This window comes from Phyllopteryx taeniolatus, chromosome 20 (assembly GCF_024500385.1).
Source record: "Phyllopteryx taeniolatus isolate TA_2022b chromosome 20, UOR_Ptae_1.2, whole genome shotgun sequence".
NCBI lineage: Eukaryota > Metazoa > Chordata > Actinopteri > Syngnathiformes > Syngnathidae > Phyllopteryx > Phyllopteryx taeniolatus.
Genome location: NC_084521.1, coordinates 11,703,808 through 11,728,798, shown reverse-complemented (window position 1 = coordinate 11,728,798; position 24,991 = coordinate 11,703,808). Strand labels below are relative to the sequence as shown.

The 24,991-nt window shown below is 40.0% G+C and overlaps 2 protein-coding genes across 8 annotated transcripts in view; both read left to right on the top strand.

Moving 5' to 3' along the window:
* The window catches only part of col11a1a (collagen, type XI, alpha 1a), a 64,272-nt gene extending 55,711 nt beyond the window's left edge, over positions 1 to 8,561 (top strand). For all 6 annotated transcript variants that reach the window (XM_061758251.1, XM_061758254.1, XM_061758253.1 and 3 more), the window contains 13 exons: positions 1,065 to 1,118; positions 1,202 to 1,309; positions 1,703 to 1,756; positions 1,998 to 2,051; positions 2,720 to 2,827; positions 3,943 to 3,996; positions 4,077 to 4,112; positions 4,202 to 4,255; positions 4,337 to 4,583; positions 4,893 to 5,005; positions 5,215 to 5,283; positions 6,116 to 6,349; positions 7,139 to 8,561. In XM_061758251.1, the coding sequence (XP_061614235.1) occupies positions 1,065 to 1,118; positions 1,202 to 1,309; positions 1,703 to 1,756; positions 1,998 to 2,051; positions 2,720 to 2,827; positions 3,943 to 3,996; positions 4,077 to 4,112; positions 4,202 to 4,255; positions 4,337 to 4,583; positions 4,893 to 5,005; positions 5,215 to 5,283; positions 6,116 to 6,349; positions 7,139 to 7,285 (1,332 nt within the window). In that variant the 3' untranslated portion in view covers positions 7,286 to 8,561. The remainder of the gene's footprint in view (positions 1 to 1,064; positions 1,119 to 1,201; positions 1,310 to 1,702; positions 1,757 to 1,997; positions 2,052 to 2,719; positions 2,828 to 3,942; positions 3,997 to 4,076; positions 4,113 to 4,201; positions 4,256 to 4,336; positions 4,584 to 4,892; positions 5,006 to 5,214; positions 5,284 to 6,115; positions 6,350 to 7,138) is intronic.
* A 1,959-nt stretch (positions 8,562 to 10,520) lies between these two features.
* Positions 10,521 to 24,323, top strand: olfm3a (olfactomedin 3a). 2 transcript variants are annotated; one of them, XM_061758841.1, is made up of 6 exons: positions 10,521 to 10,855; positions 20,491 to 20,634; positions 20,751 to 20,927; positions 21,016 to 21,235; positions 22,309 to 22,415; positions 22,951 to 24,323. In XM_061758841.1, exons 1-6 carry the CDS (start codon positions 10,736 to 10,738, stop codon positions 23,632 to 23,634), a joined length of 1,452 nt encoding a protein of 483 aa, XP_061614825.1. In that variant the 5' UTR covers positions 10,521 to 10,735; the 3' UTR covers positions 23,635 to 24,323. The 2 variants fall into 2 exon arrangements, with proteins under 2 accessions (XP_061614825.1, XP_061614826.1); XM_061758842.1 differs by lacking the exon at positions 10,521 to 10,855 and adding an exon at positions 14,167 to 14,540.
* Positions 24,324 to 24,991: the final 668 nt, after the last annotated feature.

Sequence of the window (24,991 nt, the reverse complement as noted above, 5' to 3'; positions counted from 1 at the left end):
GATCATTTAATCTACACATTAATCGATAATTATGTTTGATAATTGCTTAAACCTGATTGTTTTTATATTAACAACATTTATGGTACACCGTCATATAATTATACCAGTGGTTCTCAAACCTAAATAAAGAAAACAATCATTTCTTAAAGGTTAAATGCAACTCCATTGTGCTAAAAAGTTAAATACAACTGAACTGTACACAGGCAGTGGTTCTTGTGCGTACCACTAGAGGGGGCCTGCATACCGCTAGTGGTACTAGTACCACATTTTGAGAATCACTGAATCAGAGGGTACCCAGTGTTAATTTGTGCAAGTGAACACAAGAAGCAGAGAGAAGCTTTCAAAGCAGGTGGAGCTGAATGGGGGTATTGGAAGGCTCAATTTGGGCTTTCGATCAATAACCACTCGGACTTTGGTTGGCCACATGAATAGAGCACGTTGGTCGAGGAGTGAGCAAAGAAAAAGGATGACCTTGCAATGTGGACATGGGTGCACAACCGTCTTTTCATTGAAGTTCAAGCAGACATAACCAAGTAACTCGCATTGATCTTGACACAACTTAAGTTGTGTCCATGGACCCTGGAATATCAGACACTTTAAATTGTGTGCTCATGTTTGTCCTGGTTAGTGTCTGAAATACACTAAATAAAAAAAATATGTGATCATCAGACAGTTTTCTACAATGGTTTAAGAGATGTCTTTGCCTGGCCACTTGTTTCTAGTCAGAATTTGCCATACGCCCCACGAGTGAAGACTATACAAGCCTTTAATTTATACACTTTTTTTCAAAATAGAATCACTACTATTTAATAAATATCATATAGAGGGTACTATTGCAAGAAAAGAAAAACATGCCCTCTATTAAAGGTAAACCAAAAATGCTAATGTGACAAATGATCCAGCATCCCTTCGCCACGTTTACATTCTAAATTTAATTTTTAAAAAATAGCTTATTTTTGTTGTGGGTAGGTTTTGAAGAGTCCTACATGATCAACCACTTGTCTGCAAACAACGGCTACATAATAATGTTTAAACGCTTAATATAATCCCGCCCTCCTTCCCAGGGACCTCCGGGAGCTGCTGGTGCTGAAGGCAGACAAGGAGAGAAGGGCGCCAAGGTAACAAACAGTTAATTACATTTCTTAGTTTAAAGTGACAAATTTCCCACATTTGCATCAACTTCCTGTTTGTCTGTTTACAGGGTGAGGCTGGGTTCGAAGGTCCAGCAGGTAAAACAGGACCCGTTGGGCCTCAGGGACCTGCTGGAAAACCTGGTCCAGAGGGTCTACGTGGAATCCCTGGCCCTGTTGTGAGTCTAAATACCAACAACAAATGTACCCATTTATACCCATACCCACAACCAATAACAAGCAACACCCAAATGCAAATGATGGCTGTAGTTTGACGCAGATTCTTTTTCTTTGTTGACAACAGATTAACTAGTTGATTCATTGATTGTTAAGAATCCGGTCAAATGTTTGGAAATGATTGTTGATTAACGATCACTACTTGGATGCAATTTGGGCTGTTGATACAGTCCAGACTAGTTTGTGGTCTAAAGACAAAATAACTTCCTTTGCACAGAATTATTGTTATTTATAAAATACTGGCATGAAAACAGAAGCATTCAGTATCCCTATTCTGAACACAGAAAATGAGGAAATACAAAGGCTCTAACGTTGGCATTTTTTTTTAATTACAGGGTGAACAAGGACTTCCCGGTGCCTCAGGACAAGATGGCCCACCTGGACCCATGGTTAGTATATGTCACTTTGGAAAGAGGTTATTGAAGTTTGAAGTGCTGAAGTTTCTTATATCAACTGTGCGTCATGTATCCAGGTTGAAGGTTTTTGTCTGTTTTCTTCTGTCGTCGTCATTATTTTGATAATACTCTTTTTTCCTGCTAAATTCCATACCTTCCATCCTGTTTTTCAGCTTTTGTTTTATTCAGCTCCAAGTGGTCCTGTTTTAACATTTTCATTTCTACTTTTGCTCAGGGTCCTCCTGGACTTCCTGGTCTGAAAGGTGACCCAGGCTCCAAGGGTGAGAAGGTGAGCGTTGCCCTTTTCTCGGATTGACTTATTTATACTGTATTATCTTCAATAGAACACTTGGAAAAGAACAATATAGCATCCAAGTTTGGCTGCGGCCATAAACAACTTCCACAAAGTTCCCATGTCTTTGAGACTGTCCAAAAGCAATATATTTAAGAGTAAGAAATGATGGACCTATTATTATTTTTTTGGGCCACAAGTGGCTATAAAGGGAAAACTCTTAATGGGATTCAGTAGTGTGATGTAGCACTCTAATCGTATCCTCACTGCCTCTGCTGAATTTGCTGGTGAAATATAAGTACTGAGGAAATTGTGACAGCCCACATTACTCCATCAAAATTGCCTCCCACACACTGACACGATGGCCTGAGACAGAGCAGTTTAAAAGTACCGTGTGAGGAAGTGTTGTGTTTTGTAATGCTTTAAATGCATAGTGTCTGGTTGGAGCATACCTATTTCCAAACCATTACGACTATACTTCAAACTGGTCTTTTTTTATATGTAACAATGTCTAGGGATTTGAATTCTAATGAAATGTCAGCCTCCATACCCCTATGTGTACTTTTCATATATTTTTGTGGAAAGAAAGCAATCATAGTGTGGCTGACAAGCATACCTTTTAAAGAGAGCATTTTTGTTACTGTGCTTTAAAATTTCTTTTCCAGGGACATCCAGGTTTGATCGGTTTGATTGGACCTCCTGGTGAACAAGGAGAGAAGGGAGACCGAGGTTTGCCTGGACCCCAAGGGTCATCTGGGAGCAAAGGAGACGGTGTAAGTAGTTTATGACGAAGTATACAAGGCATCAGTTTTCATCAAATTATTTAACTGACTTACTGGAAAAAGCTAGACAAATTTCTTGGGACACAAATTATAATCAAACAACTATTAAGGGTCTGGTTAGACCACTTTGTGCCAGATGACCCTTAATTACTCAAGTACCAAGATATTTAGTCAATAATTGCAAACTAGCTCCATAATCCATATCCATATGTACTTCCATAATAAGGTATTGTTCGGTGAGTTTGATGCAGAAGAACATTAGGCCCTGACCTGAACAGCATATTAATTCCCAAAACCTTTCAAAAGAAAAATGTCTTGTAAATTTGACACACCAAAGAGAATAATGTTGTGACAAGCCTGCCAAATTTGAATGATTTTTTTTTTTTTTTTTTTAAAGGCAAGTATATAAAATGAGGCTTCAAAAATCGTGTAAAATCAAGCTATTCCCACAGCTCTCAGACTCTGCTGAATGCACCGAAACCATGCCCCACTCAATTGTGAACTGTCAATCAAATATGTTCTGTGTAGCATCTTTCTCATGCCTACATCCCTATATGTCCCTGTATGTTCATCCCTATATGCTTGATCTACGAAAATATATCCGCTTAAAGTCCCATGGCTGAAATACTGTATATCCAGCCGCTGGCTAGCTTGCAGGCTGACACGCTTCCAGATGCCACAGACTGTTACAGTAGCCTGAATAACACGCAATACATAACACTGAATTTAAATAACTACACCAAGGTGTTTTATAAATTGTGGCGTCCAGGGAAGATGCATTTTTAGCTAACTAGCTAGCTAACTGCACGCTGTAGAGGTAGAATTATTTTTAAATGAGCCTTGTAGAATGACCTAATATACTACTCAGTATGCATAATTCATCATTGTTCGAAATTAATCTTAAAAGTAGAGAACACAGCTTAAATGTGCAGAATTTTACGGTTTGAAGAAAGTATCATAAACTATAAAATTCACAACACAATTCTTGTGAACTGACAACCCTTCTGTGTCTGTTTCGTATTCATGCCATGCACTAATGAAGTTTTTCATTCTCTCATGACTCAAGTATCACAGTAATGGCTGCCTCTATCTCAACTTTTTGTTAGGGTATCAGTGGATCAGCAGGTCCTCTCGGTCCCCCCGGTCCTCCTGGTTTACCTGTAAGTCTCTTCAATGATTGGATCAATGATTTCTGTGTAGTGAATGCCAAACTTATGCCCCTATGTCCGATCTCATTCAGGGTCCTCAAGGTCCAAAGGGAGCTAAGGGATCAACTGTGAGTGCAATCATTTTAAATAGGCTTGAAAATAACTGACCGTGATACTGTAAGTCTGGAACTTGGTTAACATGATTCATGTCTTTCAGGGTCTAGCTGGTTCTAAAGGAGACACTGGTACCATTGGTCCTCCAGGTCCTCCTGTGAGTAAATAAGGATTGTGCAGTTGAATTGTGTTTTAATGAAGAACAATTCACGTCAGACATCTATAACACACCCCGTAGGGCCCACCGGGTGAGGTCATTCAGCCACTGCCCGTGCGCTCCCCCAAGAAGACCAAGCGTTCCAGCGACATGCAGTCCGATGCAGCCGGTAACTTTATGGACTACGGCGAAGGAATGGAGGACATCTTTGGCTCACTCAATAACCTTAAACAGGATATTGAGCGCATGAAATACCCCATGGGCACGCAGAACAACCCAGCCAGAACATGCAAAGACCTGCAACTCTGCCACCCGGAGTTCCCTGATGGTAGGTCCAAAAGGGAAAAGGCTACACAGTGAGGTTGAACACATTTAGTTGTTTTGTTTGGATTTAGAAACACATTTTTCCATAGAAAATAGATGATTTGACTCATTCATCGCAATTAATAAAACATTAATTCTACTGCTAATATTATAACTTTTAGTGGAGAGGGGAGATTACTGCTTGCTCACATAAACACGTAAAATGACACGTAAACAATTGTAGTAGCCTGTCATATCTTCAGACTATGTCTAGTGTTGCACTATTACATTTCCATATGGCTATCATTTGACACGTGCTTTTGATTCTTCTCAGGTGAATACTGGATTGATCCAAATCAAGGTTGCTCAGGGGATTCTTTCAGAGTTTACTGTAACTTTACTGCTGGCGGAGAAACCTGCATCTACCCAGATAACAAGTCCAACGGGGTAATTTGCTTTTCTCTGAAATCCGATCATAGTATGTCTCGTTAGCAGACTGTCCCACACACGAAAAAACCTTTGCGTCAGGGCTAAAGCACTCACAACCAATAACAAGCAACACCCAAAAGCAAATGAGAATCATTTATTGGAACTAACATGAAAAAGAGCATATTGGTTCCCCCCAAAAAATAGCATGTCTTTCTCTTTTTCCACAGGTCAGAATATCCTCATGGCCAAAAGAAGTTCCTGGGTCATGGTTCAGTGAATTTAAGCGTGGTAAAATAGTAAGTGTTTTCTCTTTCCCTTTATCCCTCAACCTCCAGTCAATATTGAAACGGGACCAGAATATTTGTTCCATTGCACTACATGTTCTGTATAAGTGGAAGCTGCTACTAATAAACAAATAAACATGTATCATTCGGGATTTTCCAAAGTTGCTCCACATAGAGAAATCTCAAATTACTTTTAAGAAATACCAGCAGCTTCCCGATACAAATGTGTTCTATGTTTCAGTGAGCTTGTGCACAGTTCAATGCAATGCAATTCATAGACCCCTATGAAAACACTGCACTGATATAACACCACCATCGGCCTTACTTTGCCCTTAAACATGTAAAACTGTCCCGTCGTAAACAACACGTCCTGCTCAATCAAACTGGTGCCATATGGGTGCATCGAGGACAATCTTTATAAGACTGACTATTACACGCACACACAGTATGCAGTTTTTTTCTTTTAAAAGTACTTAATTTGTTTGTTCAGCCGTAACTGTTTCAGGCGAGGTGTTACTTTTTTTCTTATTTGTTCTCATTATTTCTAAAATTCAATTTAGGTAGGTAAGATACATTGAAACCATTTACATCGTAAATAATGGACAGAAGCTGACTTCGTGAATAAGCTTTGGTGTGACTCACACTTTGCAATTTGTTGTATAGATTTATCTTTATGTATAACCTTTTCTAGTGACTACAATTCTCTGATAAGTTCCATCTAGCACGCAGCTGTATTTATGCAGCTAAATGTCAAGTGACAGTAAGCAGGTGGATAATCAAATCAAATTTCCAATGTTCAGTTTTCAGAAATGTCACTTACTCATGGACTTGGCTCTCTCCACAGCTTTCCTACGTCGACTTAGATGGCAACTCAATCAACATGGTACAGATGACCTTCCTCAGACTACTGACAGCCTCAGCAAGGCAAAACTTCACCTACAGCTGCCACCAGTCTGCGGCATGGCATGATGCCACCACTGACAGCTATGACAAGTCACTGCGCTTCCTAGGAGCCAATGATGAGGAGATGTCCTACGATAACAACCCTTACATCAAGGCCCTCTCAGACGGCTGTGCGGTAAGGCTCTTCTGTTTAAACTTTGGACCCTGAAGACCCAGGTCCAGTGCATCCACACTGCAAATAAGTACACGGGGACAGTCAAAAAGTAATGAGCTCAATTTAAAAGAGCCTGATTTGAGTGACCTCCGTCACAAGCAAAGGAGCAGCAGACCATCCTTGGCGGTTAATCCTGGGAATAGTGCTAGGCTCGTGTTCTTTGGCTTTGATCCTGGACACCCACTTTTTGACCGTGCTGGAGCCTATTGCTCTTTAGTGGCGGGTCCCCTTCCAAAGCAAGACATTCTATAAAAAGCTCTCTGCTTCTGACAGACATCCAACATTGACGTCATTTCCAAAATGGCTGACAGGCTTAAGCAAAAATAATTGGGCTACTTTTTGACTGCCCCTCATATATTGAGAAAGAACTTCAATGGTGTAAAAATATAGCACTCCTGCACAAGAAGAGCTACATTCAAACACACGTCATCTTGGAATACGCCTATGGTATTAGGGACGAATAATTCCGTTTTAAAATCTTGGTTTTCAATGTACTGTATTAAAGTAGTAAGCTGACAACAAACAACTATTTTGTGCAAATAACCTTTCTGAGCCTAACAGTGGCATCACATGCTTGTACTTTTGGCACTATTCATGATGGGTATGTCAATTTACCCACCTCCCTTTTTAGTTAGCCCATAAATATGAAGCAGGGTATATACTCGTATGACTTTTTTGGCCTGTTGTCAGTTGACAAAATGTTTCTATTTCGGGATGTTTTTGTCAAATCACTCTTTCTCTCTGTTGCAGACGAGGAAGGGCTACGGAAAGACTGTGATGGAGATTAATACTCCCAAAATCGATCAGGTTCCAATCATCGATGTCATGTTGACTGACTTTGGGGACCCAAATCAGAAGTTCGGGTTTGAAGTTGGGCCCGTCTGCTTCCTTGGCTAAATAAAAATGACAAGAAAAAAAAAAAAAAAAAAAGGACTTGATGGGGTCAGCAGAGAAAGTCAAGTTGAGGCATCCCTATCCCCCCAACTACTCCCCCACCACCCCAGGCTTTTCTATGCCACATGCAAGTTTTGAATAAGAGATGCTGTAGCAAACATGTCCTTTCCATGTATGTATGCGTAACCCAGGAGAATACTTGTTGCCCTTGTAGGGCTCGAACCACATGACTTAACCCCATCACGGAGCAAAAGGTGAAGGACATTTGAAAGCTTGGCAGAGGAGGGCGAATAGGAGTGAGCCGAGACAGGCGGCGGTCAGGTGACACAGGTGGATACGGACCTCTGGATTTCGCCAGGTGCTGTACGAAAATCAATGGTGCTTGTTCAAAAACACACTCAAAAGGAATATAGAGGTGCTAAGAAAAGAAAGAAGGTATATTTTGATAATAATTAAAACTGTAAGTATTTTGTACATTACTGTAATTTCTCAATCCACTTTCAAAACTTGCATGTGTTACATTCTGCTTCTGACTCCTTTATTTCAACAAAGGAATCTACATTTGAATTCTGCTATTGTTTACTAAATACTGTGTACCTTTCACGAGGCAAATAAAGTGAGCATCCAAACAATTCTCCATTTCCAAATTTAGACTTTGCCCTTTGTATATATTGACACTCCAAAGCTTGAGGTTATTTGCCCTGGTGACCGTTGGTGAAACAACAACATGGCGACATCTCCCACTAATGTTGTGATCCTGTGCTAGTAGCAATCATGGCATTCATTTAATTAATTTAATTCTATTTGTTGTTTTTTTTTTCTGTTTTGTTTTCTGACAGGCTTTTAATTTTGGTTGTATACCTCAGACTTTCTTGATAACCTTTTAGGATGCAAGGATGTTATACCCTGTATATACCTTGGTTAAACAATTAAGTTTATATATTTTGGGTGGGGATTGTTTTTTAAAGAGAGAGTTCCACAACTGCTAGACATCCACTGTTTAAACCCGTCTGTGAATGCAATGAGAAACCCTTAAGGTTTCTTTTTTGTAACTAAAGAGAAAATGTTTTAATGTTGCTTTTTATAGTTCAATTAAATATTAAAACTGGATTCTAAACAACAGTGAACTGCATGTCTCAGTGGTTTGTGTAAAAAAAGTAGTAGTCCACCTACTGTTCATGTCAAATGCTTTATATCGAGGATATGTTACGTCAACTAAAGACTTTGGGCAGGTGCAATTCCATCTCTCTTGAAACCAATAAAGTTCCATCTTACAATATTTTCCTTTCATTCTTGACACATGGAAACGTAAATAAAATGTCACCTTTTATTTGTCTTTTGAGGGAATAAAAAGGCTTATTTAAAGCCTTTTTAATTTGTTTGTTCCACCGACAACCACCACCAACTTAATATTCTCAACACAAAACAGCAAATTGGTGCACATAAAAGGTGAAATTATGGGTAATGCTATACAATAGGTTGTGCTTTCACATCTTGGCACACTATACTAATTATGTTACATCGTTCACTGCCAAAAAGCCCATTTCAAATGACAATGTACATGCTCAAATGTTTTAATATATTTTAATATATTTTCAGTTAAATGGTTGGTGTTAGGGTGGCACAGTGGACGACTGGTTAGCACATGTGCCTCACAGTTCTGAAGATGGGGGTTCAAAGCCCGCCCTCACCTGTGTGGAGTTTGCATATTCTCCCCTTGCCTGTGTCAGTTTTCTCCCACATCCCAAAAACATGCATGGTAGGTTAATTGGAGATTCCAAATTGCCGGTAGGTATGAATGTGAGTGCAAATGGTTGCTTTTTATATATTCCCTGCGATTGGCTGGCAACCAATTCAGGGTGTACCCCGCCTCTCGCCTGAAGATAGCTGGGGATAGGCTCCAGTACGCCCGCGACCCTAGTGAGGAGAAGCGGTACAGAAAATGGATGGATGGATACCCCCTTTGAACATATAAACTGCACCGAAGGAGGACATTTATGCATTCAATAAAAGCGATCAAACAATCAAAAATATTATTACAGATGCTGTTGCTGCAGGTATGATAGCTACAGTCTGATTTTGCCAACAGTGTAACGTTATATGTATTATATTTGATGTTCCCAGGGAAACTGTTTATGAATGTTCTTCAATATAGTCTGTCTGGAGGAAACTGCATGACGGGTGAGCACATTACATATTTCACAGATATTAGATTCTGTTATTTATTATTTTATCAGCCACTTAAGCAAAAACGAACTATGAATCTATAAATCTTGCACACAAGCTATACCACCGAGATAAAAACAGTTCTGAATACTGTAGATAAGAAATAGAATAGTCTGCTATATCGACGAGCGAATGACACAGTCGACTCATGACCTATGAATATTGATAAGAAAGAAACAAAACGAACGTTTTTCAGTAGTTCTCAACTTAATCCACAGGAGATGATTTTATACAACACCTATAGCAGACAGGACAAGGTTGGCTACAATAATCTTTAGTCTTACCAAAGTGACCTCTAGTTGCATTATCTACACTTCATCACTCTGTCCTTTCATTGTGGAATGATAACTGCGTAGATTAATAATACACGGCATTTAGAATGGATTAGACTGGTTTTGAATGATGATCAATTAGTCATCATTCAAAACCAGTCTAATCTATTGATTATAACGTAGTAACCTGATAACAGATTATGTTAGATCGATAATGCATCAAATTGATAATTGATCAGATGACTCGGACTGCCTGTACTGTAGTGGTTCTCAAAGTGTGACACCAGCACCAATAGTGGTACGCGAAACAGTCACTGAATTAAATCTTCAAACTAGGCATAATGTTACAGTTGCTTACAATAATATGACATATTTATTAGGAGTAAAACCACGTAGGCCTGTTGCGCTACTGTATTTTACTGTTGCCATGATGATAGCACCTGGGGGAGCTGAGTGATGTACTCGATGTAAAAGATTTGAGAACATTCACACCTACAGACAATTTAGAGTCCTCAATTAACATAACAGCATTTTTTTTTTTTTTATGTGGGAGAAAGCAGGAGTAGAACATGGAGGAAATATGTAAACTCCATACATGCGTAGGAAGGACTGAGACAGGATTCAAACACTGAACCTCAGAATTGTGACTGAGGCAGACATGCTAACTGTTTGGATGCAGTACATTCTTATATTTATATTGGATTAATTGATAATTATCGATCTGTCAAACAGACCCTACAACCCTCACAACAGTTCTCTATTACTCTCCCTCTCTTTGTCACTCTCGCCCTCACCCTTATAGTCCCTTCCTTGGCTCTCACTGACTACCAAGGAGAGGTGGGTGTGATGCCGGTGAGCGAACGGACATTTATTCGCGAGCAGAGCTCTCTTCCAGCTCTCTGCGCGCTCCAAGAGTCTTAAAAAAAAAGCACAAGCCGCTGTGGGACTGCATGTGATGAAGGAGGAATACAGCTCAGAGCTAAGTGGCTGCACACAGGCAGTCAGTATGCGGCTCCTGTTGAGCATATTGTACTCCTTCCTATCTCTGACCATCTTCGGATTGTACCCAACTATGGTGAGTTTTATTGCAAATATTTTTACTTCCTTACTCTTCCTGCATTGTTTCTTGTTCAAGATTGCTCCTTAACAAACTGAGATATAGTTTTTAAGCGTTCCCTCCCAATACTTAATATATACGTAGATACCATTGGAGGTCTACTACTAAAATGGCACCTTTAAATGAAAATAACCATTAGGAAGATACATGTAATTGTAACGCCAATGGAGTTTTGCTTGTATATATCCATTTGAATGTGAATAATTACAATCCATGAAGCTACAGGTTTGACGCAAGCCCTTAAAATCAGAACTCAGTTTGAAATTTTCACCTGTTTGTACACCACAATTGAAAATCCATCCTATTTACAATCAACATTGCTTTTGTGGAAACATATCACATTTAAATAAATGTTGCCGTTTTAGATGCAAAATGACTTGTGTCATCTGTCTGAAATCATCATTGACTACTCACTTGCCATTTCTGACAATGTAAGGTCCACAACATCAACAGCACATAAATCTGCCAGATTTAATGCTGAAGTTAAACGCATGCATCTGTTTGATTTTAACAGTGCAGGTTCTGCTACTAGTCATCTTACATGACTGTCATCTCGACCCTACAAAAGTCGAATGATTGTGGCCATATGCACACATCCAATGGTCTGTTTCACTGAAGAGTGATAAAAAAAATATATATATATTTCTTGTTGAATGAGGAGCTGTCCATGCCCTGGGGCTGAAATCCTAAAAACATCTGAATGGCTTGGAACAAAAGAGCAGCAATCATCCACCCACTCAATGACTGATCCATTTTGAATTCTTTTGACTGTAGAATAGGAGTTTACAGGGCAAGCATAATCATTCATTATTTGTGTTTAAATCAATCAATAGCCCACTCCCATTGGGCAATATCTCACATTACTGGTGCATAAACTGCATGCTAATTGCTGGGGGTGCCTTACAGTTATATGCTTCAGTATTAAAAGATGAGTTGAAAATGAAAACCTTTCATGGAATTACTCTAAGCCTCAAAGTATTAAGCTGTCACACACAGGCTGCTAGACCTTTCTCTCACACAGCTTTGTTCCTCGATGTATTGAATAGAGCAATTTAGCTCCCTCCACTTCTGGCATGTAAATTAATGTGTTAGAACTGCCCTTAAGCACATATTCATTTTGATATAAGCCAGTGCCATCCAGGGTGAACAAGCACCAGTGTATCTTGCTTCCGTGTCTCTGTTGCGTGAGCCCCAACAGAGCCTTTGTGAGCTAATCAAAATATTTGCATTGCACAGTTTTCCGTCTGCTCCATGCCAGCCAGGTAATTACACTGTGGCTGCTAATAGAGCATCATGATCAGAATGAAGAGTGGAGTTTTTGTTGTGTATGATGACACAATAGGCACTGCACCTGGTTGCATGTTTTTTTGAAAAAATACTTGTTTCCTATAAGGTGTTCATGCTACATCTTGGGAAATGTAGAAATTGAGTAAATAATAAAGAAGGGCGAAAGAAATTCCGAGAGAAAGTTTTCTTATTTGTTGACCACATGCAGGAAAGCTGTTATTAATGTGATTCACTTTACTGCGCTTTCAACATTTAGGTTTAGTTTCAACACACAAATAAAACTAATATGGTCATTTTGATCTTAAATTGAAAACTGCTGCCCATCCATGAATCAACAATTTCAGGTGCCCTTTGTTAAGGTCGGCCAATGGCCGGAGAATGGACCATCAAGCAGATGAAAAATGTTTGGAACGGTTACACGGGTATTCAAACACAGATGGACAACAATAAAATACAGTAAATGTATAATGGAAACAACAACGACAAACCGCCGTCGCGAAAAACAATAACACGAGGCTACAAAGGTAACACGTGTGCAAAGTACTATAATAACGGGAAACAAAAACAATGGTGACCAATGGTCGCTGCGAGAAATAAGACAAAGGGAGCGCGACACCAACAAAAAAAAATGGTGGACAGAGCCACAGTGGAAGCAAGGTTCCAAAAGAGTGAAACAAAAAATATCTACACAAGATAGAAAACAAAACAGAAATTCACAGAAGTACTAAAAGACAAAAAAAAAAATTGAACACCTAGATAGAGGAAACAGACACAAAATCACGGAACTACTTAATAAAAAAAAAAGCGTAAGTACTCCTGGAGCAGACGAGACGTAGTCTAATAAACAGAATGCAAGGTAACCAAAACGGCAACCAATACAATACCCCAACACCTTGCTTCCCCAGGAGCCACACCTAAATAGCAACCAAGGCTGATTGCAGGCAGCTGCAGCTAGGGGACTCAGCCAATTAACAACCACCAATTAACCAGCCCACAATGGGAACAGAGAATAAGGCACATTGCCAGCAGCCCAAAACACAGAACATGACACCCTTGTGATTCTAGAAGTTATGTGTCGGGTACTTTATGCCACTGATAGGGTCTCCCAAGGTAAATTGGTCCTCTGTGATGGTAAAGACTAAAACCTGTGCTACACTTTACGACTTTGGCCGTGTCAGACAAAATATTCACAATCATAAGGAAATTCAGCCACTGGGGCTGAAAAACACTGATTGTACGCATTACAGCGAGACAATGGCAAAAATGAAATATAGTCGTCGCCCGACCAAAGACGAGCTGTGATGATATCAAGCCGTGTCAGATATCGAGAGAAATCCTCTCAAAGTGTGTCTACCTCTCTGACGGTGGAAAAAACAAACAAACAGGAAAACATTGTGAAATGTTTTTTTTTTTTATTTATTTAATCTTCATTTATCCAAGTGAGGCAATTGAGAACAGATTGTCATTTGCAATGTCAACTGGGCAGTAAACAGCAGAAAATGACGTCACCGCATCCTGTCATAGTATCATCAACAGAAAGTATGAAATAACTAAATAATAATGGAATGAAATGACAAGGAGAGAGAGGGGAAATGCACATCCACAATTTCAACCTAGGATTCAATTTATTGGTTACGTTATGGCAATAAAGGCCTTGTTTATTTGACGTTTCGTCAAGGGACTGCCATGACTGCGGGAGTTTAATAGTCACTCCGTCAGAGCCAAGATTCAATTCAAGCTCCATTGCACAGTGTGAACAAGCAGTAAATTGGTGAGGCAGCCATTTCACGTTGTGCAATGTCACCTGCTTTCAACTCATCCAGTGGAGCAAAAACCTTTGTGTAATCTCTCATCGAAACAACAACGGCAAGAAACCACATCTCGCCCAGACGCAGGACACTGGGACCCCTCCCTGAATCCAGATCAGCCAAATGAGCCACATGAGTTCATTCTCTCTGCGACCGTGATGGTCCAGTGCTATCTAGGCAGTTGGCAGTTGAGTTTTATTTGCCAAAGGTCTTTGTAGGGACATGGAACACTGAGATCGGACATCTACTGTACATATTTTAGGTGGCTCCAAGACACTTCACTGGTGTTCCAAGCATGTTCAATTTGGAGGAGACCTCGGAGCAGACCTACAACATACAGGACAGACTATGCCTCAAAGTTGACCTGTGAATTCCTGGGTGTTACCCTGGTGGAACTAAGGGGGGAAGGAAAGTCTGGGTATCTGTGCTGAGCCTGATGTGCACAGATGCAAGCAAATGGAGTAATGGACTGATAATGTTGAACTATTTCTGGACAGTGTGAGGCTCTCTTCAGTTTTCCTTAATATAGCAGCAAGCACAGCACGAAGGTGAGAGAGGTCTTGTGCCATTTTATTTTCTGAATGAATACACAATGCCTACACAAACATTTTTTTAAAATTCAACTTTGTGATGGGATGGCAGATGTTCCGAGCAAGAATGTATCACACTGTTGATAAGAATCTGAATAAAAATGTGGATAGAGGAATTACAATGGATCTGCTCCCTCCGCAGCAGTCTTTTTAACACTGTAGTAGCTTTTGCACTGTCATTCAGCAGGAAGTAGAAAATACCTTGCAATTTAGCATATGTACAGAAAAACAACAACAACAACAAGAGGATGATAGATGACATCCTCAAATAGGGTTGAACTCGAAAACGATATTGTGTTTTCGTAGAGGCCTGTCTGCCATGTTTGTGCTGTGTGTTATGATAGGACACATGATTGTTTTGGGCGTATTATAATGTACAGCTCTTTTTAAAATGGATGCACTTTTGATAGAGGGTACTCAAATGAACTTTTAAAAAAGGTCGCTTTTCACACATGCACCTACATTTTCATCAGGGGTATTTCGGAGAGCACTTTCCTTGAATGTGTCCGTTATTCAGTCATAAACACTGTGAGGGACGATAATGACCCATATCAACCACATGAAGGAGTGAAGCCACTTCAGGTTCCAATCTGACCTGAAAGCTGAACAAGTACTGGTAGAAGTCACATCAACAACTTTGGGAGCTATTTGCTCAACCGACTTCAGCATCAACAGGCCCGTCACGTCAGTTGCTCGTATGAATACTAATTTCAACTCTAGAGTTACAATCATAAGGTTAATATGGTTACTGTGTTCCGGAAGATTCGTTCATGTACTGTTACAATTTGTGTACTGCAGAAGATCTGAATCTGAATGGGCTGCCCTCCTTCAGAAAAACACATTCCGGTCTTGACTGAAGTCAAAGACGACAAGTGTGCGGCACACCTCTAGGAAACTAATCTTCCTGCACGCATTTCATCAAAGTCCCATGTGGGATGAAGGATCTTGTCTTTTGGTCTCCACGCTATGAAGTGTTCTCTTTGTCAGCGTTATTACTGCAACCTGTTGCGAGTGTTGCTATCTTTAGGGCGTTACCATTCGTCATGGCTCTCTCCGACGTCTGCTTTAGTCTGATTACAGAACTGGCTGCACATTCAAATTTCATCTTCCTCTGCCATTAGAGCTGAAGTGTTCACTCCTTTGGGCTGTATGATCATCCATAACAGTAGAGCACATTAGACCGCGGTGGCTTGTTTGGACAGGCAGATTGACAAGTAGATAAATAGCATCTGCTTCAGTCTCCGTCTTTAGGTTAGCAGGTTTGTGCACTACTTTCACTGGCATTGTCCCAAACATATCTTTTGATATGGTTTTAGCACATTTACATCTCTGAGTAGAGTTCTGTTCTTCCTATCAAAAAAAAAAAAAAACACCTACCTTAGTTTAATTGAAGGTTCCCATCAGTGCACATTTGAATGTGAATAGTTGTTTGTTTGTATGTACCCTGTGATTGGTTCGCGGCTAGTCCAGGGCAAAGTCGTACAAAACCAATTCTGGACAGTGACATGCACGGGCCCTATATTGTAACCAAGCTTGATCTAACATCGCTACGCAATCCATGCATCCATCCATCCATTTTCCGTACCGCTTCTCCTCACTAGGGTCGAGGTTGTGCTGGCTGGCGCCTATCCCAGCTGTGTAATGCAATTGACTATTCCCACAATTGACCATATGTAGGGATATTTTTGTCAATGTCAGCTAGGGTCAGCTACCCTGTGGGCGTGAACAGAATAAGCAGGATGCCTCAGAGGGTGTTATGCATTGACAACATTAACCTGGGAATTATTTGTGCAACGCATGTATTTTTAATAACAGATATAAAATAAAGGTGGGACTATTTGTTCACTCCAATGCTTGTTAAAGAATGTGCCCACTTGGTTTGACTGACAAACAAATACCATTCCCTAATTTGCTAAATGAAGGGCATTGTAGTCTCTTCAAAGATACATATAAAATCATTATATTGATGTGTGATTTGTTGGCTCCTGTATTTACCAATTGTCCTATCATGGCACAAATGCTTGCATTTGATTACTTTTCATTTACACGCTGCACCTAGAACCTAAAATAAGACACTGTGTTGTGATGGCGGTGCAGTGAAATGCTCCTGAACCTCCTCCATGACTTATTCTGTATACGTGTGAAGAAACTTCAGCATGGTGAGCATCTAAATTTCACAAATCGACTTCTTGTTTGTTTGTGTTTTGCATTGCATTCGAGTTATCTTTTAATGTTATCTTTTAACACATTTTGTAAGGACTTGAACTTTGTAACTGAATAATCACTGTTCAATTCCCGCTGTGGACGAAATGTAAACATGGCAACTAGTGTTTGGAGAGATGCTAGTGTGCTTTCTTGCTACTGTCGAGGTGCCCTTGAGCAAGGCATCATCAATCGCCCCGCTGCTCAAGAACTGTTTGCGTGCCCCTTTCTCGCTGACATCGCTCCTTGCATGCTTGCAGATGTTATTCGGGTGGTGTGCAACAGAATAAATATACAGTACATACAGCAGAAAATAAAAATTAAATTGAATTTACCCTTGACAGATTATGATGAGTATAATAAATTCAATTTTAAAAAAGTATCACAGTGAATAAAGGTTTTATGATGGCAACAGTGTGGTTTTAAAATCTGAACAATTCGGAAGGTGGTCACTATCCTGGAATGGTGTTCAACCCCAGTATTCCCTTTAATTTAACCTTTGATAGAAATAAAGCAGCACTCCCCACTCTAGTCCTATCAAGTTATTTACATTAAAAAAATTAATATGCGTTTGATTGTGGAAAAAAAAAACAAGGTTCTGAAACTACAAGTAGGACTAAACTCTGCGAGCGTATTCTTTAAGATGCAGTCGTTATTGATCATATAGAGCATTGGACAAGAGCAAAATAATCCATCCATCCATCCATTTTCTGTACCGCAATGATAAATTATATTCTGCTAGTACAGAAGAAATCTCTCTTTTTTCAGTACTTGTGCTGCAGCATTTTAGGCCATTTGAAGAGCCCTTGGAGACTTGTTGCAACATTGTGACAAGAGAGAGTTTTAGAGACAAAAAAGCAGACAAAAAGTGTGGTAAATTACAAGTTGATTGCAGCATTCTCCACACGACCTCGAAAGGTTACACCAGGCTCAGTGGTACTCTAAGATAGCGCAAGGTGTTTTGCATACAGTCAGCACATTGGGTCGTCTTCCTTTGTGCAGCATGTTGACTGTGAGCAAACAAAGACAGACCACCTTGGAGACCAGCTAAAATTGGAAGCTCTTCTCTTGTTTTACAATTCAAGATTGGGTACAAAGGCAGAATAAGTGTGCAGGATATAACGGCATGCAGAGCTGGCAGAAAGGAAAGTTCCCCTGCAGCACAAAGCGTACTGTGGCTCATGTAAGCACTAATGAGAACATTGTGCTAGTGTTCCAGAAAAGGCTGTGTTCACATTCATGTGTTGAATGGGCAAAAAAAGTCGTAATTCAGCGAGCAATCTGTGTGCTACACTGCAACAGATGGAGATATAATCAACAATCATCATTCTGTGGAATCTGATTCCTAAATTCATCTGAACTTTAAATGAGGCTAAATGAGAGTTCTTGAGGTCTGTCTGAAGGTTAAGGCATGGACAAAAATCTCCTCTGTGTTGTGGGAAGCACTGTCTAGAGCAGTGATTTCCAACATTTATGGAGCCAAGGCACATATTTTACAATTGAAAAATCTCACGGCACACCACCAAAGAAAAATGTCACAAAAAGTGGATACATTAATTACTGTATGTACTTCCTGCCATCTAATGGAAGACCATTCATTTGTTATTTCTGTCACTATGCCTCACTGGCATAAATAGATGAACAAAGATGCATTATTTCTTGTAAATAAATAATTTTTCGAGCAATTACGTGAAATTTGATAATTTCCCACGGCACACCTGAAGAGCGCTCACGGCACACTAATGTGCCCCAGCACATTGGTTAAGAATCACTGGTCTAGACACACTCAAGGTTGCTGAAACCAAATATTAGTCTCGGCTGAGCCCTGGAGTGTATTTTTGTGGATAGTGGGTTTTGTCTTCCATCACGATTGAACTGCAACAGAATGAATGGGAATAATTAATAGAGGAATCAGTTTCCAGGTTGCTTATGCAAGTGCAGTATCTTAAGTGACTGTTTCTTGTACTTTGAGTCAAGCATATGCATTTTTTTAAGTGTGTGAGTGAAACATTCTGTTTAGTGAAGTTACTTCATGAAAAAAAAGCAATAATAGGGAGTAAAAGAAACTCTGACCTTGGCTGTACATGAATTTATTATAAAGAAACTAGAATAGCACCCAGTAGAGCACAGACCTCTACCAAGGGTAAACTATTAACAAAAGAGGCAAAATTGTGTGACGGGACAAATTTGCATTTCTTTGCCCAACCACTTACTGTAGTGGCAAGTTGCAGTTTCTGCAATCAGCAGCATGCACGCCAACAAGGTTGTCGCAATAACAATAAATGGTCATTTTTGTCATGCTAAAACGATTGCAGGACAACCGGTCCTCAGACAACTGGTCCTCAAAAGCGCATATCAAGGACATCTGGTCCTCTAGGACCACCTTAAATGATCAACTGGTATATATACTGAGATTTCTTATAACTGTGATAAATAGATCTGATTTGTAAAAAAAATAATAATCATTAAAAAAAAGTGTGATACAGTTTTCTTTGTTATGTATTAAAGTGTGAAAAACCTATCATACTCTTATTTATAATAAAGATTGATTTGTTAGCAATTTATAGTCTTTGTTTTTTTGTAAAAAAGGGGGAAAAAGTAAGTTTAAGTTAAGTTGTTAAATTTGTAAAACAAAAAAAAATTTTTAAATGTTAAATTCATTGTGAGGACCAGTTGGGCACATTTCTGAGGACCAGTTGTCCTACGAACGCACTTTTGAGGACTAGTTTTCCGAGGACCGGTCGTCCGTCCACCCACTAAAATACAAAATACTATATATAATTTTGACATCCATCCATCCATTTTCTGAGCCGCTTCTCCTCACTAGGGTCGCAGGCGTGCTGGAGCCTATCCCAGCTGTCATCGGGCAGGAGGCGGGGTACACCCTGAACTGGTTGCCAGCCAATCGCAGGGCACATAGGAACAAACAACCATTCGCACTCACAGTCATGCCTACGGGCAATTTAGAGTCTCCAATTCATGCATGTTTTTGGGATGTGGGAGGAAACCGGAGTACCCGGAGAAAACCCACGCAGGCACGGGGAGAACATGCAAACTCCACACAGGCGGGGACGGGGATTGAACCCCGCACCTCAGAACTGCGAGGCTGACGCTCTAACCAGTCGGCCACCGTGCCGCCTAATTTTGACATGTTAAAAGATATTATTACTCGACATAGCCTTTCTATAGTGGATGACGTACAATGATGGGGTAATACCTGTTTTTTCATTCTGAGGTAAAACTCAAAATCTCAAAGAGAAAAAAAAGAAAAGAAAAAAGAAAAGAGCTCATTCCAACATTGGAATTTTTAAGCAAATACAGAATTATTATGGCAATGTACAGTATGTAGCAACCAATTTTGATTATTCACTGAGTAAATGTGAAATGGCGACAGTTTTGTGCTGCAGGATGGCATACAGTACATAATGAATTATTATGAATGCATTCTGTCAGCATCTCTTGTTTTCAGCCCTACCTCGATCTGTGTGTCAAGCTGCTTCATGAACGCCTAATTCTCTCCTGAGGACATGCTGTTGTCCTCTGTCACCATCACCTCATCATCTAATGCTTCTCAGTGATGTAATGAACTGAGAAAATAGACAGATTTGCCCATTCCCTTATTGGCCTTCATTTTCCTTGTTTAATTAATGTTTGCCAAAGCCACCTTTACTTTAGCTACATCATTAAAGCGGTTTTGTGCTTGCAGACTATCGGGCCAAAAGAGGGCTGGCAGGTGTACAGCTCGGCCCAGGATGCCGATGGGCGTTGTATCTGCACAGTAGTGGCCCCAGAACAAAATTTATGCTCCAGAGATGCTAAGACCAGGCAGCTCCGCCATCTTCTAGAGAAGGTAGGCACATAGTGCAATGTTTAAAACTGAATGTTCTCCAGTAGCAGCCTAGACCTTCCTAATAGTGTTTATCAAACATTCACATCACAATGTTGTTGCGACTTGATGGGTTATAGGTGCAGAACATGTCTCAGTCCATTGAGGTGCTGAACTTGAGAACCCAGAGGGATTTTCAGTATGTGATGAAGATGGAGAACCAGATGAAGGGCCTGAGGACCAAATTCAGACAGATTGAGGATGACAGGAAATCCGTCATGGCCAGAAACCTCCAGCTTTACCATATTCATTCCTTTGTGATTAATAATTAGTCATTTCTCTATATATAGTGTGTATATATTAAATTCTCTTACCGTCACCTCCCCATTGCCATCTTTCATTTAGGAGCTTCAAGACAAGATGGAGCAGCTGAAGCCATTGATCCCTGTGTTGGAGCAGTACAAGATGGATGCTGCACTCGTTTCCCACTTCAAGGAGGAGATCAGGAATCTATCAACAGTGTTAACAAGCATGCAGGAGGAACTTGGAGTCTATGACTACGATGAGCTCTATCAGCGGCTTCTGCGACTGGATAACAGGCTCCGCAGTTGTATGGGCAAATTAAGTGAGTGAACTACATACACTATTCCAATTTTATTACACATAAGACATGTCTATATTGTTCAAAATGGTCATGCTGCTAAACCCAAAGTTGACAGTTCAATATAAGCACAAAGGGTAATGGGATTTGTCATAATTTTTTAAAAGAGGATGTATCATGGAAAAGTGTCTTTTTAAATACTGGTATACACAATTGGAGTGCTGGCTCAACAATCAAGTGTTAAATTACACAAAGTACACATTGTGTGAGCTGTCTATGTCAGAAAATGTGTCTTTAAGTAAGCCATTCATATTTTTGCCCCTACTATGACATCAACTCATTCATATAAATAATACCGCCAACACACAGGGCCTGATTTACCAAAGGTTTGTGCAATAACGGGCGCAAACTTGATTGCTCACACAAACAGATGGGAAATCTTGAAAACAGATGCGGAAGGACGATTGTGGTACTTTCCCAAATGCTCCATGGTGAAAACCAACAGAGCTACCTAAAGCGCAAAACTCTCCACCACTTTTACACCTGTTGACAAAAGCTAACACAATCAGTTAGACTGACTACACATGCAATTGTGCACCTGCTATTTGGGATCTTCGTAAAAGAGAGCAATGTAGTAGATCACCAACAAGCCCAACAACTTCATTTTACAGAGAGCGAAACGTTTCCCTCTTTACTGTAAATGTGGCTATTAAAAGGGGATCCAAATAGCCAAGAAAATTATTTGTGACATTCAGATCTTCAGTAACAGCACCCATTATTTCTGCTTTAATGTCTTCAGGTCATTCATGAGTCCACTCATGTTTCCCGACATGATTTAATCTTCGGATAATAAGAACGCATGCATAAAGACAATTCAGTGGTAGCATATCATACCATATTTGTTGCACCTTTCTTCTGCAAGGTCTTTTTATTTCAAATTGGTTAATACACTGTATACCAAATTGACACTCATAGGAAATGTCATAGCAACTCCAAGATGGTCCAAACAAGTACACACTCTCCTGAAGCAAACGCATTCTCAAACACTTAATCAAGTCCAGCACTTTCATTTGACTGCGCCATTTCTTTATTAACAGCATGCGGAAAGTTAATGAAAATCAATGGGCCTGTTACAATAAAGACCTCTGGAACCCGCTTTGGGGCATGGATGACTGATTCACTTGTATCTACAAGATACAACAGAGTGAGTTAAATGTTCTTTCTTTGGAATTATAGTTTAACACCATGTGTTTATTTGCTCAATTTGACATTTGTTATACTTTTATGACTGACATATGTAAAGGGTAGAGCTCACATACATCAAGCAATACCATATATCAATAGTATACCATGCAGGATGCAGAGATTGAAAAAAGAAAACAATCAACAATACATCCCAATATCTATGTAACTTGCACACTGAGCAAACAAAAATAAAAAATGCAATCTATTTCTAGACACACTTTATTGTTTCATTAATACTGTATTGTTGTTGTAATATGTCGTGTTGGATATTACTGTGATGTCCACCGATTCAACCTATTTATCAAAATAACCCTCCACCCATCCATCAAACATACCCACTATTTATCCACTCATCTGTCCAACCTCAATCATCAATCCCTGAACCAATTCACCCAACGCCAACCCATTTATCAATGTCCACCCCTACCAACCCTACCATTCATCAATCCAACCCTCTTATCAATATATCCACCCATTCAATCTCTTTGACATAGGTTTGGTACATGGACGGTTATACCAATAGTAAGCTCGTCCGAGAGTTCAAGACAATGGAGGACTTCACGGCAGGAGTGGTGGCTCGCACTTACAGCCTTCCATTCAAATGGGAGGGAACCAATCACATTGTTTACAATGGCTCACTTTATTACAACAAGTACCAGAGCAACATTATCGTCAAGTACAGCTTCGAGACAGGCACCGTGCTGGCCCAGCGAGCTTTGGAGTTTGCTGGCTTCCATAACATGTACCCGTACACGTGGGGAGGGTATTCAGACATCGACGTCATGGCGGATGAACTGGGAATGTGGGTTGCATATGCCACCAACCAAAACGCTGGAAATGTTGTCATTTCCCAGATTGATCCAGACACACTGCAGGTCCTGAACACTTGGACCACAGAATACTCCAAAAGGAATGCAGGGGAGTCATTCATGATCTGTGGGACGCTCTATATTACCAACTCTCACCTGTCAGGAGCAAAGGTTTACTACGCATACTCTACAAAGACTTCAACATATGAGTACATAGACATTCCGTTTTTCAATCAATACTTCCATATCTCCATGCTTGACTACAATGCCAGGGAGAGAGTGTTGTACGCCTGGAATAATGGACATCAGGTCATATTCAACATCACTCTATTCCATGTCATAGACACCGATGATGGTGCTAAAAAGTGAAGAGTGACACAAACACCATTTATATTTATCGTAACGAGTAATTGTAATATTGTAATTACAAATGTATAATTGTTTTGTTAAAGTTGGCTAAAGTTGTAGCTCAGTTTTCTAATTTTAACCTCAACTGTGGAATGGGGCATGGATACCAATGTCTTAATACCTTTCTTGGAAAACATCCATCTGTCCATCCAACCTTTTTCTGCTTGTTAAGTGTCAAAAGCTGGAGCCGGAGGTTATCCCGGACGACTTTGGTCAAAAAGCCAGGTCGCCAATGCAAATGAGAATCTGCTCTCAATTGCCTTACCTGGATAAATAAAGGTTATACATCAATAAAAAATAAACTGTATAGTCAAACAACCATTCACACCGCAACAGAGTGGGACTGAACTTGTATGGTGCCTGCACAGATGATCATAGATCATGATCAAACATTGCTATATGTATTGTATATGCCTAGCCTCTTATTAGTTGGTGCATGGATGCCTAGTGTGCATTACATTTCAAACAGATCGTTGGGATTTGCTTCTTAAGCTTGCTATCACTGCAATTTAGCATATTTGCTGCAATTTAAAGTCCATGTTATTTTTATTATTATTATTTGTGTGTTCTTTTGATGCATTTTTAATAAAACATTTGTTGAAAGTAGTGGAAAGCCCCCCCTTCCCACCTATTAAAACACTGTACATTTAGTTGAAATGACTCATTTAATTTCTTCATTTACACCTTTGGTTGTGCCACCCACTTGAAGAAAAATGTATCAGCTTTCCCCCTGAGGATAAAAATAGTTTGACATGACAAGTGATGAAAATAAATGTGAATTAGTAGACATCACATCACAAAATAAATACAGTGGTGGTGTTTTATCTTGATTAGTTCTATAATGTATTTTATTTTAAAATGTTTAAACATACATAACATTCCATCCATCAATCCATTTTGTGCACCGCTTATCCCCACAAGGGTCACGGGCGTGCTGGAGCCTATCACAGCTATCTTCGGGAGAGAGGCGGGGCACACCCTGTACTGGTCGCCAGCCAATCACAGGGCATAAAGAAACAAACAACCATTCACACTCACATTCATGCCTACGGGCAATTTAGAGTCTTCAATCAACCTGCCAAGCATGGTTTTGGGATGTGGGAGGAAACCGGAGTGCCCGGAGAAAACCCACCCATGCAAACTCCACACAGTCGGGGCCGGGATTTGAACCCCGTTCCTCAGAACTGATGAGCTAACCAGTCGTCCACCGTGCCGCCCACAACATTCCATTTTATTATATTCATATTATTATTTTAATAATACAACGTATTCAGGACTTGACATTCACCTTTTTGCCTACCAGCCACGGTGGCTGGTG

Excerpts from the sequence above, each read along its gene's own strand:
- olfm3a (XM_061758841.1), top strand. The coding sequence starts at position 10,736 with ATGAAGGAGGAATACAGCTCAGAGCTAAGTGGCTGCACACAGGCAGTC. Across the intron at positions 20,928-21,015 it reads TTTACCATATTCATTCCTTT|GAGCTTCAAGACAAGATGGA; the intron begins GTGATTAATAAT and ends TCTTTCATTTAG. Across the intron at positions 22,416-22,950 it reads TATCTACAAGATACAACAGA|GTTTGGTACATGGACGGTTA; the intron begins GTGAGTTAAATG and ends TCTTTGACATAG.